General features: G+C 47.0%; 2 protein-coding genes across 5 annotated transcripts in view; one reads left to right on the top strand and one right to left on the bottom strand.

Moving 5' to 3' along the window:
* Positions 1-10323, bottom strand: part of RGS9 (regulator of G protein signaling 9) — a 73889-nt gene extending 63566 nt beyond the window's left edge. For 2 of the 3 annotated variants that reach the window (XM_038371022.2, XM_043496396.1), the window contains exon 1: positions 9294-10323. In XM_038371022.2, coding sequence (XP_038226950.1) covers positions 9294-9356 — 63 coding nt within the window. In that variant the 5' untranslated portion in view covers positions 9357-10323. Of the gene's footprint in view, positions 1-8710; positions 8797-9293 lie in introns of those variants that run through there. The other variant, XM_043496397.1, reaches the window with a different exon arrangement.
* Positions 10324-17370: 7047 nt separating this feature from the next.
* The window catches only part of GNA13 (G protein subunit alpha 13), a 45346-nt gene continuing 43389 nt past the window's right edge, over positions 17371-19327 (top strand). The window contains exon 1 of one of the 2 annotated variants that reach the window (XM_038371023.2): positions 17371-17776. In XM_038371023.2, coding sequence (XP_038226951.1) covers positions 17494-17776 — 283 coding nt within the window. In that variant the 5' untranslated portion in view covers positions 17371-17493. The remainder of the gene's footprint in view (positions 17777-19327) is intronic. The other variant, XM_038371024.2, reaches the window with a different exon arrangement.

Here is a 19327-nt window from a genome sequence, read left to right as displayed (position 1 = left end):
CAGTAGCTTATCCAAATGCTTTAGGGCACAACTACCTTTGTAGGCAGGTTTCAGAGTAGCAGCCGTGTTAGTCTGTATTCGCAAAAAAGAAAAGGAGCACTTGTGGCACCTTAGAGACTAAGGTGCCACAAGTGCTCCTTTCTTCTTTGTAGGCAGGTTGTTTATTTTTACTCCTCAGTGGGTTCCAACTATTCTGGGAAATCAAAAAGGGACACAGAAAAGAAATGCGTTTGAAGGAGTCTCCCAGGCTATCTGGACCAGGAAACCTCCAAGATAGCTCTGGTGGGCACGAGAAGGCTTCTCCAACATGATCGCCTCTGAATGTTCCTTTTCTTCCATCTGGCATTTGTGTTTCCTTGAGAGTGGCATGTTTCTACAATAATATAGCATAAGAACCCCCACAGGAAATAAAGAAGCATGTTCCCTTTATGGAGGCGGAGGTGTTTAATGCTGCTTCAAAATGTGGGTTTGTTTCCTTACAGAAAAATAGCCTTATTGGAAGGCAATGTATGGAAATGGGTTTTTCCCCCCTATAGGATTGTCAGTTGTATTTCAAATGCTCACCTCCTGCTTCAACTCTTGTATTGTTTGTATTACAATAGCACCTCTAGGACACCACCAAGATCAGGGCTGCATTGAAGTAGTCACTGAACACACACATAATAAGAGACAGCTCCTGCCCTGAAGATCTTACAGTCTAAATAGGCAAGACAGGCTTTAAGGGTGGGAGGAGATACAGGGCACAGAGAGGCCAAGGTCATACAGCAGGTCAGTGGCTGACTGGGTGTGGAACCTAAGTCTACACACTCCCCCCCAGTACCCTAGCCACTATACCACACTGCCTGTCTTACCATGGTCATTATAAAACTATAATCTCGTCCCTTAATAGTTTTCCCTCCCCACACCCATTCCCTTTCAATTTTTCAGAAGGATTTACAGTAGACTCTCAGAGATACAAACACCATTTACAAACTGATTAGTCAACCACACACCTCACTGAAACCAGAAGTACACAATCAGGCAACAGCAGAGACCCCCCCCCCAAAAAAAAAAAAGCAAATACAGTACAGTACTGTGTTAAATGTAAACTACTAAAAAGAATAAAGGGAAAGTTTAAAAAAAAGATTTGACAGCTAAGGTAAGGAAATTGTTTCTGTGCATGTTTCATTTAAACTAAGAAAATATAAAAGCAGCATTCTTCTTCTGGGTAGCAAAGTTTCAAAGCTGTATTAAGTCAATGATCAGTTGAAAACTTTTGAAAAAACAACCATCACATTTTGCTCAAAGTTATGCGCATTTCAGACTACCTCCAATCCCTAGGTGTTTGTAACTTAGAGGTTCTACTGTAGTTTAATAAACGAAACGTAGTAGAGAGGTGTCGTACAGAGGGTGCTGGGAGAAAAGGGCAATAGAAACTGGATTAAGCTAATGCAGAATAAGGCCCTCTTTTTCCAGAATAAGTGTGTCCACACACATGGAGTTAATTAGGACGAGTTAATCAGGAATAGCTATTTCTGAATAACTTCCTATATAGATAAGCACTTAATGTCAGAGGCTGCTAACGTCTCATGGAGATGTTTAGCTCAGGGCCTGTGTATCTGGAGCAGAAGGATCCGAGTTCCACCATCCCTGCTGTTCCCAGGATATTTCAAGTGGCTGCACTGCAGTGACAGGCCAGAAGTTCCAGGTGGCCAAGGATTTGCTCCAATATCAAATCAATTTTGCCCCTGGTTCATTACACAGATAAATTGAGAAAATAGTTCCCTGCTCCTATCAGATACACTACTAAACTCTGAGTTATGCCCATGCAGCGGCCTGAAAGAACAGACCATGATCAATTATACATTTTTGATGCTGGAAAATGAACTCTCAGGATATATCCACAATACTGATTCCTTCCTCTTTAATGGCATAAAGTGGATGGATTACTGCCACTGGATTACTGTGCTGTTTGCCATGTGTGTAATCCCTGCACTGTGCCTAATTGACCTTTGCTTATGCAAACAGGATTGACTTTAAAGCCATGTGGAGATAGGTTTAGGGATTACACAGCAATTCCCCCAGAGCAGACATTTCCAAATTCCAACACCTTAACCCAGGAGTCAAATGGTGTTTGTGGAGTGTTTTGCCTGCGATGGCAATGCATTCAGAGATGAAGGAGTTTAACCACATTCTAACACAAAGCCACTCGACACATTCTCCCAGTATTTCAGAGTAGCAGCCTTGTTAGTCTGTATTCGCAAAAAGAAAAGGAGTACTTGTGGCACCTTAGAGACTAACAAATTTATTAGAGCATAAGCTTTCGTGAGCTACAGCTCATATGCGAGCCCCCACTCGCAGTGCTCTAATTAAACATCTGCAATGTACTCCATCATAAATGCTTGCCCAGTTCTGCTCCCTCACCAGCCTTCCCTGCTCCTATTTGTAAAGAACACACTCCTAGCTCCAATTTTTGAGGCGTTAAGCACCTTTTCATCTTAATCCCAGCATCATCCTGCTAATTTTATTCTTTTCTAGGCCTGCAATTAATAATCACGTATCGAGACAGGGTCACAAAGTGCTTTTACAAACATTAAAGAGCTTGTTAACCAACTGAAACTTTTTTTTAAAAAGTGGAGATGGAAAGTGTTTCCCTGAAGTCCACTCATACCTGCCCACTGCACACTATTGCTCTTTTGCTACAAAAATCCTACCCCCAAATGCTAACCAGCCTGGAAATTAACAGTTAACGGCAATTCCCCTCTGCCACAGAACCCTTCTTTGCTCAGTGTTACCCCACACCACTGTAACAGTGCCTCCTCATGAAATTTACAAGGATATATGCAAAAGTCAAAATAACATTAATACGTAGCCCTGTTCATCAGCAGAACTCAAAGCGCTTTATTAAGGAGGTCAGTAATATTATCCTGTCTTCTAAGGCACAGCACAGGGAAGTGACTTGCTCAAAGTCACCCAGCAGGCCAGTAAAATAGCTGGGAATAGAACCAAGGTGTTCCAAGTTCCAGTCCTTTATGCTACCCTCTTTGGGTTACAATATTTGAATATTCAAAAAAGGGGGACACTCCACAGGGTAGGGGATATTTGCTCATGCCTCCCATGGCCCCTGGCCCCACCCCAACTTCACCCCTTCCCTGCCCCCATTCCAACCCCTTTCCCAAAGTCCCCATCCCAACTCCAACCCCTCCCTGCCCCATTGGACCCCTTCCCCAAATCCCTGCCCCGGCCCCGCCTCCTCCCCTGAGTGTGCCGCATTCCCCCTCCTCCCAACCACTCGAAACAGCTGTTTCACGACACAAGTGCTGGGAGCTAGGGGGAAAAAGCAGGCACCCCGCTCCAAAAGGACGATTTGAGGGCAAAAGGCTGAGGAGAGAGTTTGAGCTGAAGGAATTAAAACCAAAGATGGAGCTGGATTGAAACTTCCAGTTCTGAGCTTGTAATCCAGGAGTCAGGCCTGTTTCTAACTAAACCATACTTCCAAAAGACGCTAGAAGGGGCTTGAGAGACCAGCTTGAAAGGGAAGCAGAGGGAACAGGCAGGCCCTTCAGCCCTACCTACATGATATGAGTCATGATGCAGCTAGCACAGAAATGAAGGGAAAGGTACATATCCCACCACCAGCCCTGAGGCGAGCCACTGCACAATGGTAGGCCAGGTCCTCAGCGGGTGTAAATCACTGAACTGTGCCAATTTACACCCACTGAGGGTATGACCCGAAGCATGTGTAACTTAGAGGGTTTATTTCTTAAGCTCGCTTCACTGCCTAACGGGCTTTCCTGCCACAGCGCTTCTCAGACGGTTTATGAGAGAAAAAACACATAAATAAAAGAACCCAAGCAGCTGTTACAGGTGCTTCCCATCGCCAGACCATGCTTTAAAACAGCCAGCAGGTGCCTAACTGACTGCCTTACCTTCTCCAAGAGCAATGCCTGCCATATCCATCTGGCACATGTGTGTCTTGCTGAAGGCTGCACGGAGTTGGTGTTAGAAACACCTGTTGCCAGGTGCTGGCTTATGGGCAGAGGGGCCTACAGAATCCTTCCCAAGGATCATAGCCGAGGTCTTTGTTGTCCTTCAGAATCCCCCATGCGCCTTTCGCATTAAGCTTCTTACATACCAACTCTTGTCACCGCCTGCCTTTGGGCCTGACTCTGATCCCACTGACACTGGGGTAAAGCAGGAGTAACGCCAAGAGACAGACAAGAGAGTAAGTGGATCCAGATCAGACCCCTTTTTTTCCCTCTTCTTCCCCTTCTTAGTCCCTTATTATCTTCCCTCCCACTTCACTTCCAGCTCTTTTGGGATTTTGGTTCTCACCATGAACCATCTACTGCAGTTCCTCACTACACAGACAACCCACTGCTCTCAAACCCACATCCTTCCACTGGCTTTTGTAGCCTCCCATTTCTTCTCTTTTCCTCTCCTCTTTAACTTACCCTCCATTTTTCTCACTTTTATTCTTCACGGATGGTAACCTCTCGGTTGGTTCTATACCAGTAATGTGATGAACTAGCACTGCTCTCTGCTGGATGGAATCAGAACTGCTCGACTGTGTGTTATAGACCCGATAGTGCCATCAGCGAATAGAGATTCACCTTAACCTCAACTAGGAAGGGCCTGTACTTTTTGGAGCAGGAAGGGATGAGTTCTACCCCCACTGTCACCCTGAATTTCTGAATGACCATAGCATGTAAGGAGGCACAAAACAGAAAAGGCTAAGAGGGCACCACACAGAGTGGAGAACATCAGAATGTAAATACTTAGGGAAGGGATTTAACAGCGTCTTTTTAACCCAGCACTTAAAACCCGATTGTAAACACCACAAGAGGTGCTTGGCACAGCCAGCCCCCTTTAATACGGCAAAGGAAGCTCTCAAAGCTTGATTGTTTCATGCTTTACACTTCCAGGCACCTTTTGCCTGAGGGGCTCCAAGCACTTTACAAAGGTGGGTAAATATTATTCCCACTTCACAGAGTGGGGAACTGAGGCACAGAGAGATTCTGGCTCACATTTTCCAGACTAGATTCTATAATTTTTTGGCAGGTCTGATTCTGGGTGCCCAAGTTTAGACACCACCCAAAACCCGAGGCTCCCATAATTAGAAGATGCTTTTGAGATTGTGGGGCATAGTGACTTCCCTTCCCCACACCACATGGGGGGAGGGGAAATGGGATACTGCTCTCTCGACTTCCCTCCTCCTCCTCTTCTAACCAGGCAACATCAGCAGCCAAACCATTTGGTAGCAATCCCCGAGGTCAGGTTACTGAGCTGGCTGTTGGGGATCTGGGATGGCTTATAAATTAGATCAGAAATGAAAGTGAGTTTGTTGCTTAAAGCCAATTGCCCAGTGAACCTTTGTTCATGTTCCAGACCCAGAACTAGACCCACCGGACATTTCTATCCTAAAACACCAAGCAGGAGGATAAAAGCAACTAAACCCAAAAATCATTCAGTCCAATAAAGGGCACAAACCCTTTTATTGGCTACTTTAATTGGTGCTGCTGGAGATTCCTTTAGAAAGCTATTTGCCCCCAGTTTTAGCCGAGCTGTTGTGGTTACTCACAGCACAAGCAGCAGCAGCATGCTACCCGCATTTGCTTTCTGGATGCATTGCTACAGCATGCTGCTATACACCCCGAAGCCTGGAGCATGACACAGCAAGCTCCCTTGCACACGGTTAGCTTAGTGGTGCCATTTAATTCACAACCAATCTTGTGCAGCGTGAAGCCATTTCAGATGAGCATCAGTTGCATGGAGAAGCTACAAAGCTCATGCGTGGGGGAAGAGAATCCGTTGTCACATGCACCCCACGTTGTGTATGTCAGTATCAAGCTGACAGGCAGCCCACACGGGCACCGTCAAAGGCACTAGGATTGCAACTCCCAGGCTGCTACCAGGACCAACAGCATTGTGACATCAGCAGAAAAGCCCATACGCCCAGCTGGCACAAACACATATTTGGAGAATATGTGATTGTTATGGGTGCCAACTGATGGCAAAGCATTTGCACAGACTTGAGCAATTAATGAAGACTTTATGCAGTGTCTCAGCTTCCTATGGGCTTGATCCTGCAAGTTGTTGAGCAGACACTTACCAAGTATCCTCAAGTCCCGCTGTCCGTGAGGTTAAAGGTGCTCAGCACATGGGCAGAGACTGGGGGGCATGAGAGGGGGCATTGCCCCCCCCAAACTGTATACCAGTCCCAGTGCAGGCATCAGAGGCTCATGCGGACTGCAGAGCGCCCTTTCTGCACCAGGGCTGCAGTGAGTGTCAGAGCCCTGGTCAACTGACTTGGGCTTACAATACAGGGCTAAAAATAGCAGTGTAGATGTTCTTGTTTGGGCTGGAGCCTGGGCTCTGGGACCCTCTGCCCCCCGCAAGGTTTCAGAGACTGGATTCCAGCCTGAGTGGGAATGTCTCCACCGCTGTTTTTAACCCCGGAGAGCGAGCCCAAGTCAGTTGACCCTCACTGCCACAGGGGTTTTCTTGGAGGACCCTGACATACCCCGAGAGTCTTTCTATTGATTTCAAGAGGTTTTGGATCAGCCCCATGCAAGCTGAATGGGAGGGTCCTCCAGTGGAACTGCCAGAAGCTGGGCTTAATGTGTCTCAGATACGTATCACTGTGTTTTAAAAGAGCTAGCAGCATTTGCCAGGATAGCTGTAGATGAGTGTGTACTAGTAAAGCTAGGCATATAAGCCTCTGTACGGAGCTTCCAGGAAACTTCACTGTCAACTCTATATTGGTACAATAGTGGTCTGATTCAGACTGGTGCTGAGCAACCTCACCTCCCAGTGAAGCCAATGACACTGCTCTGTACGTAAAGGATGGAACCACTGATAGCAAGCTTTCCAAACACTGAAACAGCTACTACAAAAGGTCCATTTTACTTCATTTAAAAATGTGTACTCCGTATTCGGACCCCACGTGATAATAAAGGGCCAGATTCTGCCGCCGTTGCTCACATTGCATAGCACTATACGTCATGACTAGCCTCATGGATAGTGATATACAGCTGTACATAGCCCAATATAATAATACAGTATACTCCTATTCATCCAAAACTCTGTTATGCAAACCTCTGCAGTATCTAAATCCCTTCTTTCTCCCCCCTGCAGCTTATGCTGGGGGTCAAGAAAATGATTTGGATAATGCAGTGCCTTGGATATAGAGCAGAGACCCCCAGCCAGGAGTGCGAGGAGGAGGAGGAGCCCCTGGCCAGAGAGGAAGCCACCCTGCTGCTGAATAGTTCCTGCAGCACAGTGAGCCGCCTGCAGCCCCGCTGTCACAAGAGTGAGTGAGCAGGGCAGAGCAAAGACCTCTGGCCAGGACTGCCAGGAGGAGGACCACGCTGCAGGGGAAGTCACCCCGCTGCTGAATGGCTCCTTCCCTCTTGATTATCCAAACTCCCAATTATCTGAACAAAATCCATATCCCCACTGCTAACCAGATAATCCGGAGTGTACTGGCATTCGCTGCACCGATACAGAATCTTCCATTTTAAAATCTCAATGCACTTTGCAAAGGTTGATAAGCAGCATCACTCCCATTTTACAGCTAGGTAACTGAATGCTGCGCATTTGGTTTTGTTTTCATATAGAGGCCAATGCTCTGGACCTTCCCATCACCATCAGTAGAATTTCACAGAGTACAAACCAACCCTGAATTTGGCCCACTATTTTTTCTTCTTGATAGGACAGAGCTTCTCTGCCAAAACCATGAGAAACAAACAGCCCCACAGGAAGTATTATGTGTGCCTCCTTCAGCATGAAAGTGCAAGTGTTTGTTGCTATAGGACTCACATTGTCAGACTGAATAAATTCACACTCCATCTCATCTCACCTTTAGATTTGTGTTCCCACCCCCCCTCCTGTTGCGATGTTTACATACATGCTCTGCCAAAAGAGTAGTTTTATATACTTTTTTTTATTTTTTTTGCTGCCCCTGATTGTTTTGGAGAGCTCTCTATATCGCAAACCTGAACCAGGCAGCTGTACTTGTCACTGAAAATTCAGCTAATTCCATTCAACAGGATAAGCCATAGACAAGAAAGACAGACTACTCATGGGAGAAAAGCTGGATTAATACCTATCCTGTTTAAAATCTTTTCAAATACTGGTTATATTAAAATGCTTCTAAATGGATGTTGAAAAAAACAGAAACACTTTACAAAATTATACATTCCATCCAAACCGTAGTTTTTCATCATCATGCTCTGTAAACGTCTAACAATTATAAATACAGGTTTCAGAGTAGCAGCCGTGTTAATCTGTATTCGCAAAAAGAAAAGGAGTACTTGTGGCACCTTAGAGACTAACAAATTATAAATACACACGCCTTCCAAAATGCTGTAGAGCAGCCAGACCGCAAACCTTTTGGTGTGATGTACCCCTTGAAAAGGAACATTGGCTGTATGTCATATGTAGCAAAGAGTGACTCCTGGGAGGGAAAATAAACTAGATTATGTCTCAAAGCAGAATTAGGGAATCGAACTTTTGGGATGATGATTTTTATCCCAGTGAATGATACAGTTAGAATGGCCCTCAGGAGAAAAAAATTAAAAAAAAAACTTTCCAATAGGAAGCATAGTATAAAATTGCATGATTAGAGGAATTAATGTTTTTGTGGCTGTTTTCAATATACATATTAAGCACCCCCTCCAACTCAGTTTTAATCACAATGCCTCTACAACTCCCATGATGCAAACAGTACCATGTAACAGGTTGCCCTCCTCTGGAGCCTGCAGAAAATGAGGACACTTGCCTCGAATCCTTCAGTAGCAACAGAGCAGGAAAAAGAGACCTAAAAAGGATTTCAGAGGAGCAGCCGTGTTAGTCTGTATTCGCAAAAAGAAAAGGAGGATTTGTGGCACCTTAGAGACTAACAAATTTATTTGAGCATAAGCTTTCATGAGCTACAGTTCATTTCATGGGATGCATGCATCCGATGAAGTGAGCTATAGCTCACGAAAGCTTATGCTCAAATATATTTTTTAGTCTCTAAGGTGCCACAAGCACTCCTTTTCTTTTTGCAAAAAGGATTTTGAATCACTTAATAACCAATAAGTCTCACAAGTGCCCTTGAAGACGTTCAATTCAGCAAACGATCATCCATAATAAGTAATAACAAAATGCCTGTTGACGCCCTGCCCTTCAAACTGCCCCCTTGATTAGCCATACAGGCGGCAAACATTTTACAGATGTGTCTAGGGGTCCTAAATAGGGGTCTGCAAGAGATGTCAATGTTCATGCTATCAGGTAGAAGAATTACTATTATTTTTCCAAGACCATGTTACCTTTTTCAGGAATGCCATTCTTGGCCTGTAATGCTGCCCTTGGTCCACCCGTTTAACAGTCATCGTGCCCCACTTAGTCAAGGCAACAGCCACAAAGAAAGCAAACTAAAAACAACAACAAAACAATTAAAAGCCAGGTTTCTACTCCTCAATTGCAGGGCGGCTGCTGCTGCCGCGGCTGGAGACTGGAGCACTCCCCAGTCTAGAGACTAAGGACAGCTGTGAGCAAACCCTGCTCCGCCACAGCCAATCAACAAGCAGCTCCGAGGTCCTGATTTGCATGGCCGACCGGCCTCAGCGCTTCCCACCTCTCAGCGCTAGGGGGAGCTCGCCCGCACACACAGCGAGAAGAAAGGCTCCGGGGGGGGGGGAGGAGAGGGCGTGTCTTCAGCCAATCAGGTCTTTCCAGAGTCTCAACGTTCCAAACCCTATACATTGTTACATGCTGTGGAATGCCAACTAGTCCCCTCCAGTTTTCTGAGGATATTTAAAAGGATTTTTTAACTTTACACCATGTAAAAGAGATTTAATTAAAAACGTCTTTAAATCAACATATTTTGCTGATTTATTTTGATACAAAGTTGCCTTCAAATTCAGTGTTTCGGCTGGTGCTTTAGAAAACTGTCTAAAAAAAAAAAAATATTTCTGCCAATGGTTAACATTTCATTTCTAAAAATTAAATCAGCACTTTCAGTTGTTTAATAAAAAGTGCCTTTGCCAAATTTCTGCAAAAGTGTAAAAGGAAAGTATTTTTAAAATCAACATTCCTGATGGTGTTTAACTGTAGTAACATTCTGACTGTTTACTGGAAAACATTTAAAAATATTTTTGTTTAATAAAATGTTTTACTGCTAATAACAAAATGACACTTTGTATTTAGATTATTTTTCTTATTATTCATGTATTACTTCTATATAAACACCACTCCACAGAAAAGAAAAAAGACATGGCCTTGCCTTAAAGAGTTCCCAGTCAAAGCGCCCAATCTGCCTCCAGTTGAAGTCAGTAGCCAAAGGAGCAAGGTAGGGTCCTAAATCAGCTACATACAGGGGACAACAGTTAGGTTCTAAGGCAGAGATCCACATCCGGCCTGCAGGACCCTCCTGCCCAGCCCCTGAGCTCCTGGCCCAGGAGGCTCGCCCCCGGCCCCTCCCTTGCTGTTCCCCCTCCCCTGTAGCCTCAGCTCACTGCGCCGCCGGCTCAATGCTTTGGGTGGCGGGGCTGCAGAGCCGGCCTGACCCGATGCTCTGCGCTGCAAGGTGGCGTGGCTGCCTGTCCTGGTGCTCTGGGTGGTGCAGCTGTAGCACCGCCAGCCACCGGTGCTCCAGGCAACGCAGTAAAGGGGCAGGGAGGGTTGGATAAAGGGCAGGAGAGTTTGGGGAGGTGGTCGGGGGCAGGGGTGGGGACAGGGGTCAGTCAGAAAGTGGGGAATAGGGGGGTTGAATGGGGATAGGAGTCCCGGGGGGCAGTCAGGAAGGAGGGGGGGTTGGATGGAACAGCGGGGGGCAGTCAGGCGCAGGGGTTTCAGGAACAGTCACAGGACAGGGAGAAGGGGTGGTTGGATGGGGCAGGGGTCCTGGGGGGGCAGTCAGGAATGAGAGGAGGGGTTGGATGGGGTGGGGGGGCAGTCAGGGGCAGGGATTCCAGGGGTGGTCAGGGGTCAGGGAGATGGATAGGGCAGGGGTCCCGGGGGGACCATCAAGGAATGGGGGGGTTGGATGAGGCAGGAGTCCCAGGGGGGGCATCAGGGGACGAGAAGCAGGGGTGGTCGGATAGGGGGTGAGGGCCGGGCCATGCCTGGCTATTTTGGGAGGCACAGCCTTCCCTAACCGGCCCTCCATACAATTTCCAAAACCTGATGCAGCCCTTAGGCCAAAAAGTTTGCCTGCCTCTGTTCTAAGGGCTGCAGCCTCGCAAACACGTAAGCATGTGAGTAACTTTACTCATGTGAGTAGTCTCATTGAGGTCAAGAGATCCAATGCTGTGAGTAAAGTTACTCATGTTTAGAAGTCTGGAGCTTAAAATCATGAAGGGATAATGCTAGTGAAATCAACAAGTTTCTAGAGGGCCTGCATGTTTTCAATGCCACGGAAGTTAACAGGGGTTGATAGAAAGTGATCCTTGCAGGATCAGGCTCTTAAGGCTGTGTCTTAGCTGACCTCAGGAGAGGGGAGGGAAGGGAAGAGACACAAAGAAGACCATGGCCAGCTGAGTACTTAGGACAAAAGAAAAAGTGAAGAGCAGTGGAGTCAAAGGGACAAAACGTGGGGACCCCAAGCAAAGCCCATTCCGAGATCATGTCAAGGGAGTCAGTGGATGCCACCAAGGGAGTTCTGCCCAATGCACGCATGCATAAGCACTCCAAAAAAGGCCCTACAATCACAGAGTCTCCTCATGATTGAGCTGCCTCCTCAGGGACTGATGAATGGGTGAATGGTGTCTGACTGACAGCATTGCAGACTAAAATTCTTCATTTATTCAGGCAGGTACAATGGAGCAATAGTCATGCAGACTTCCTCACCTCTCCCAAGTGATGCACTTCAGCCCGAGTGATGCACCTTCAGATCAGGAGGGACAGCATCTGTGGGTGAGACAGAGGTGAGACCTTGGTGCTACACGAAAACAATAATTGTACCAGGTTTCATATCTAATACATTTCACAGAAACACCTGCCATCCATGAGGCCACACACCCCAATACAAGCCACACACACACTCACCATAAATGTGCACCTACACTCACCACTCACATGTGCACTCATCCATATATATAACACATACACCAAGCACATGTACATGTATACACTCACCATAGACACTCACACCACGCCATGAGTGCATACACCCACATACACACTGCAAAAGCATGTACATATCACGCACATTAATGAATACACTATGCACACACACCTTTGCATGCACTCACATACATACTGCACCCCCACATACATATCATACATGCAAGTGCCTACACACCATACATGTGGATGCACCTACAAAGAGACCAAGCACATGCATACACTATACACACATCATATGCAGACCAAACAGATGCGCATATACACTACACTACAGTCAAACACATCTCAGTGATATATTTTCATGGCACTTTCAACATTACACCCTTTTGTGATTTGCAGGACATCGCGGCTCCTACACTTCAGTAAAGTACATTGGCTCTGAACTCATTGCAATGTTGTCTCTCCGTTAATAGCCTAAAGGCACCAGTGAACTCCTCAGTTGCATTGCAGCTCTTCAGAAGCATCTGAACGAGCAGGCTTTCCTCCATATCCTGTCTCTACTCATGAAGATTACCATGTGAATTGCCTCCCTTTTGCGTGTCACCCAACCATATGACAGGCAACACCCTTGCTTTACAGGAGGTTTTCTTCTGGAATTCTCTGCTTCCTGCTGCTGCATGATTTAATGATTATTAATGACATTGGTAGTTCTGCCGGCGAATGCCAGGGGTAATAGATCTCTGGCTTCAGGGCATTAGCTGATTGTCACGAGGTTCAGGAGGGATTTTTTTCACCCATTTTCATCCTCTCACAATTGAATTGTCTCGTCGTTTTTCCGAAAGGAGTTCATCCACTGGCGATCCTCAGGAGTTGACAAAGGTAATGACAGAAAATCTAGCAGCACAGAAATCTCCTGAGGGCAATCAGCAGGAGAAGGAAAGGACTTTGAGTAGACTCATGCCTGGTCTACACCTAAAACTTAGATCAACCTAGCTACACTGTGAAATTTCACACCGTGTGATATAGTTAGGTCGACCTAACCCCCGGTGTAGATGCAGCTAGGGCAATGGAAGAATTCTTCTGTCAACCAAGCTACAGTCTTTCGGAGAGGTGGATTACCTACATGGATGCAAAAACTCCTTCCGTTGATGTAGGAAGCGTCTACTGTACTGCTGCAGCGCCATGCCTGTGCCACTCCAGTCGCTCTAGTGTAGATATGCCCTAGATGAAGTGGAAGAGTAGTGAAGTTGTCTAGTTATTTCAAGGACTATAGTTAATGGAAATGATCTGGTTTCCTCTACAGGAAGGGAGATACTTCAGGCGTGTTCTATGCCCGTGTATACATAAACAGATAGAGCTAGAGCCACAAAGGAACATAGCTGCTACAGCACACAACTTTTAGGTGTGGAATACACAGCCCCAAGCTAGGCACCCAGGCTCCCTATACCCTGCATGGAGAGAACTAGGAGCCTAAGAATGTGCTCCACAAAAGCCGAGTGTGAGTGTGGAGTGTGGAGCTGCCAAGGCTAGCCAGAAGGAAATGCCAAGGAGAGCAATGTTGCCTTCAGTGACGTAGGTGCCTACTTCTGTCCCAGAAGGAGGCATCGGTCTCTGTTTGGGATTCTGAGCTGTGAACTCTCTTCTGGGGTTGGGTACCTAAGCTGCTAGTTCCCCTCTTCTAATGTTTAGCCACGTCGCTAGAGAACTTACCGAGGATTTGAAAGACTGGGGTTTAATTCCCCCTCTGCTTCACGCGGAGAAGGGATTTGAAACTTGGGTCTCTCTCTTCCCACGTAAGCGTCCTAACAACTAAGCTATGGGGTATTCTGGGCCATGTCTCTTTCAGTATCCTGTTAAAGCTTTTCCACCATAGATAAATAATTACATGTTAATTGACACAGAGGAACTGGAACCTCCCCCCTTTTCTCCCTGCCCTGGTGAGTCCACCAAGAGCAGGACAAGAAATAATCGGTTTAGTTTGCAGCAAGGGAGATTTACGCAGGATATTAGGAAAAACTGTCTAACTCTACGGATAGTTCAGCTCTGGAACAGGCTACATAGGGAGCTTGTGGAATCCCCATCACTGCAGATTTTTAAGAATAGACTAGCAGGGATGGTCTAAGGTGTGAATTTAAACTGATATGGTTATACAACCCCCCCTTGTAAACACTTTCATTCCAGTTTAAGAGTGTGTGTGTGTAATATCTCTATTCGTATAATGGTATAATTGGTAAAACTTTCCCATAGACAAGGTCTAAGGCTTCGTTTCAAGGAGACAGAGAAGCAAACAAGCTGGTGGGGGAGTTGTTATGCCAAATGGTGTAGGAAGAGACTTGAGTATCTAGGGAGTTTTCATCCCTGGTATTAAAAACAATGGTCCAGTTTAAGTCCTCTGAAAAAAAAGTAAAACCTTAGAATGTATTTATCATGCACGCTCCTCTGAAGTGCAACAACAGCAAGGAGTTTTTGGAACATGACACTAGAATGAGGAATCCAAGGAGGTTCAGGCTTCTGCTGTGATGTTTACCCAAGGATGGGGATGGGAGGGAAACAAAGAGGAAATGGAACATTTTGTTCTTTATTAGCATTTTATCAAAAATGGAGAAAGGGTTTTAGCATCTTTAAGACTTGGTTATTAGCTCACATTAGTGGAATGGTCCCCATTTACGGATGGAAACCCTACAACTGCTAGGTGGAGTGGTTAGTATAGGCTCAAGGGAGTGCAGAGTTTGCAATCACATATTTGATCTGCCTCAGCTTTGGTCATGGTCATTTTTGTTGATCATCTGTGCAACACAATGGGAATTTAAGCTAACCTACCAACATATGGCCAGTTCCTCAAGTGGTGCTACTACTCAATTGACTTGGAGGGAGGTATAACAGTTTTACACCAGCTGAAGATCTGACCCAAAAGGTTAACGGGCAAAAAGGTCAGTCATCTTTTTCTTACAGGTTTCAGAGTAGCAGCCGTGTTAGTCTGTATCCGCAAAAAGAAAAGGAGGACTTGTGACACCCGAGAGACTAACAAATGTATTTAAGCATAAGCTTTCGTGAGCTACAGCTCACTTCATCGGATGCATTCATCGGATGGCCCACCTTGATTATCACTACAAAAGGTTTTCCCCCCCCCACTCTCCTGCTGATAATAGCTCACCTTACCTGATCACTCTCATTAGTGTGTATGGTAACACCCATTGTTTCATGTTCCCTGTATTTTCCACTGAATGCATCCGATGAAGTGAGCTGTAGCTCACGAAAGCTTATGCTCAAATAAATTTGTTAGTCTCTAAGGTGCCACAAGTCCTCCTTTTCTTTTTCTTACAGTTTTACTAGTGGCATATTTTGGATCCTATTGCTCAAACACGTACACAAAAATAATATTGTTAAAATGCATGCACACACTGGTCAATCACACACAAACAAAACAAAAACTGAGCTACATGGTGCCATTTTTACAGTTACCTGTCATTTTTGGATCAGTCATATTCCTTAAAGGCGCACACACATACAAAACTCACATCACAGTAAAACAAACACACATGCATGGGTCATCTAACTCAGATACATGCAAGTGCACATCCATACATACCTCGCATCACTCAGACATGGTCATATACAGGTCATTTTACAGAAACCCACTCACTGATTATATCAACAATTCCTTTTCTCTATCCTTTCCCCATCCCCTCATCCCTAACTTGGGCATCCAGCACTTTTTCCTCTTTCAATACTTTTCTGCCTTTTGTTTTCTTGATAATATTTTAGGTTTGAAAAAGAAAAAAAAAGGGGTGGTGGGAGAAATGGTTGTGGAAATTGTGATTGAGATTTCATGTAGTCCCACCCAAGATGCTGTAACCTTTAGCAAGACCAGACCTGGGGGAAGGGAAAGCTAGGCAAAGTAACTTGCTCCCTGATAGCCTTTCTTCTGCTGTATCAACTGGATCTCAGCTGCAAAAGAAAATCTGACACTTATTTTAATGTAGCAGTTATGATCAGAAAAGTGACTGTAAAAGCAGCATCTTCTTACTCCACAGATCTGCTGTCTCTATCCTAATCTGCTTACTTTACTGAGAAAACTAAATTGATTCATGTTTAGTCCTATAAGATGTGTTAGATCTGAACCACTAAAGGGGGACTGGTATGCATTTTGGTCTGGCTAATGTAACTGCAACAGAATTGCCAGATAAGATGTATTTGCAATTTATTATTCCTGAAACGTGTGGACAGAACCCATTTTGACATTCTGATCCCAGGCTGAGTTTGCAATACTGGATGTTAGAAAAAAAATCTTACTTGTAAATTGAAGATCTTTAATCTGGAATCATAAAGACACCAAAAACAAAAGTAAACAGAAAAAAAATGGAGCCACGTGATACCATTTTCGCAATGACTTGTCTCTATTTGGTTCAAAACGTTAGAAACTTTCCCACCCCCAAAAAAGTCCATTTCTGAGTTTTTCCAGGTCCCAAATGACGCTGTTACTACAGCAGCAAAGTTAACCTGAAAGGGAAGCAGAATCCAGTAAAACAAGAGAAGGCTGATTATGAATGTGGGGCTCGATGTCACAGGAGCCCCCTCCCCTCCCATTTTATCTCAGTTACAGACACTGCGGAAGTCCGCGCGAGCTCCGCTGCCGGTATAATTGTCCCCTTCCCCCCCTCTCATCAGCCCTGTGCACACCTGTATATATGCCCGAATGTCTGTGTGTGCACAAATGTGTAAGAGCACGTGTGTGCAAATCTACTTGTACATGCACAAACAGCCATGTGTGCACAATGTGTAAGAGCACGTGTGTGCAAATCTACATGTGCGTAAGCGAACAGGTGTGTTTGCATACATGCACGCGCACCTGATGAGGTCAGAGTGGGCGCCACACAGGGGCACGGAGTACGTACACGTAGCAGGCCCGCCCGCCGCGGCCTGCCTGTGCAGGGGCCCACTCTGCCCGTACGCTGCGCGTGCTGCGGGACGTGGGCACGGGCAGTCACGCTACACACGCGAGCGGGGGGGGGGCGCATGCGCAGACAGAGGCGCGCGGCCGGCCGCTGTTTAAGGCTGAGTCGCCCCCCCAAACACCCAGGATTTCGTGACGTCCCCCAGTAGCTCCTGCAAATGGCGGAGCCGGCCCGGAAGCTCCGACAGCCCCGCGCAGTAGGTCCCTCAACCCCGCCCAGGCGCACACACAGCCGAGATCCAATAGGCGGCTATCACGTGATGGGGCTGGGTCACGGGGAATGGGGGGGGGCGGGAAGATAAGCACGTGACGGAGGGCAGTCGGCGGATAGGACAGCACCGCCACGTGACGGGTGCGCGCGCGCGGCGGCCCTTCTGCCCCGTCGCGGTCACGTGTCTCGTGGTGGGCGGCGGCCTGTGAGGCGCATGTGCAGCCGTCCGCGCCGAGGGGGCCGCTGAGCTGCAGCTGCGGCGCGGGGCGGCCGCTCCCTGGCAGTGTTTGCTAAGATGGCGGACTTCCTGCCGTCGCGCTCCGCGCTGTCGGGCTGCTTCCCCGGCTGCCTGCTGACCAGCACCGAGGCCGAGCAGCAGCGCAAGTCCAAGGAGATCGATAAGTGCCTGAACCGCGAGAAGACCTACGTGAAGCGCCTCGTCAAGATCCTGCTGCTGGGCGCGGGCGAGAGCGGCAAGTCCACCTTCCTGAAGCAGATGCGGATCATCCACGGGCAGGACTGGGACCGGGCGGCCCGCGAGGAGTTCCGCGCCACCATCTACAGCAACGTGATCAAAGGTGGGCGCGGGGCCGGGCTCCCGCTTCGCAGCCGGGAGAGGGGGCGGGGCTGGGCCGGGCTGGGGACCGGCGACTGGCCTCCCGGGGACGCTGGCCTGATGTCGACGGCAGTGCCCGATGGCGGGCGGGGGGCGGTCTGAGGGGCGGCCGAGAGAGAGCGCGCCCTGGGGCATGGTCTTGGGGGAGGGGGTGTATGGCCCCCCAGGGGAGGGCGGTCTAGGCGAGAGAGCGAGGATGGAGGCTTGGGGGGGGGAGGGACGAGCTGGGAGGGGGGGTGTGGGGGGTGAAGTAATTGGTCCCCAGGGATAGGGGTGAGAGCGCGCGCGCGCGGGGCTGTGCCGGGGGCATGGGGTGGCGGGGAAGGGGAGAGAGGGAGCCTGGTCGGCTATGGCCCTCTGGGGGGGAGGGAGGTGGGGGTAAGAGAAGAGTGTGGGGAGGCATGGCCCCAGGCAGGGGGCCTTGAAAGCACGGGGTGTTGGGGAGACAAGAGAGCATGGGCTGTCGGGGGCATAGTTCTGGGGGAATGAGAGAGTATTGGGGGGCGCACAGAAACTCCACCTCCTCTGGGGGTCATGAAGAGCCTTTACTAGACTACTACCTTCCTCAGACTTGTCCAAGAAGCAGCCCTGTCTCTTACTATCTAATCATTTGCTGCCTGATCAGCGTGGTTATTTCACTCACTTCACACTTTTATACAACCCAGTGCTAGTTTAAGCAATAACTAACCACTAAGGAGAGTCTCTTGGCTGGCCGGCCACCCTACAGGAAGTAGAGGTAGCCTGGGCTGTAACCGGTGACGTAAAGTGTTTTTTTTCTGTGAGGTTCAGTATTGAGGGACTCCAATTTATTGTGGAGCATTTTCGTAGCTTTATTCATGCAAAACATGTACAAAAAAATTTCATTCTGTCAGATTTTGGCTTCCCCACTTCATAGTAAGCTGCCCAATATGCGAAATAATGGAAGGGAGGAAACAGTGCACTTGAAAGTGTATGTATATGGAAGAGAAGTGTCCTGTGTTTCCAGAGAGGGATTTGCATATCAAATTGATTTAGTAGAGGCAGCATTGCAGTAAATGTGGAAACTTAGACTGACCTAGTTGTTAAGACAGGTTTCAGAGTAGCAGCCGTGTTAGTCTGTATTCGCAAAAAGAAAAGGAGTACTTGTGGCACCTTAGAGACTAACAAATTTATTAGAGCATAAGCTTTCGTGAGCTACAGCTCACTTCATCGGATGCATTTGGTGGAAAAAACATAAATACAATATAGTCCTTTCATCCACATTGAAAACTAATATCAGTAACTAATAACTATGCTGTAGTTATTAGTTATAGTTATAGCATAGTTATTAGTTACTGATATTAGTTTTCAATGTGGATGAAAGGACTATATTGTATTTATGTTTTTTCCACCAAATGCATCCGATGAAGTGAGCTGTAGCTCACGAAAGCTTATGCTCTAATAAATTTGTTAGTCTCTAAGGTGCCACAAGTACTCCTTTTCTAGTTGTTAAGAGAAGCCCACATTCATCCTGCTCTGTGCCCCCTTCAGAGTC

This window comes from Dermochelys coriacea, chromosome 14, assembly GCF_009764565.3.
Source record: "Dermochelys coriacea isolate rDerCor1 chromosome 14, rDerCor1.pri.v4, whole genome shotgun sequence".
Lineage (NCBI taxonomy): Eukaryota > Metazoa > Chordata > Testudines > Dermochelyidae > Dermochelys > Dermochelys coriacea.
Note: the sequence above shows the minus strand (reverse complement) of the source record. Positions and strands in the feature narration are given on the sequence as shown.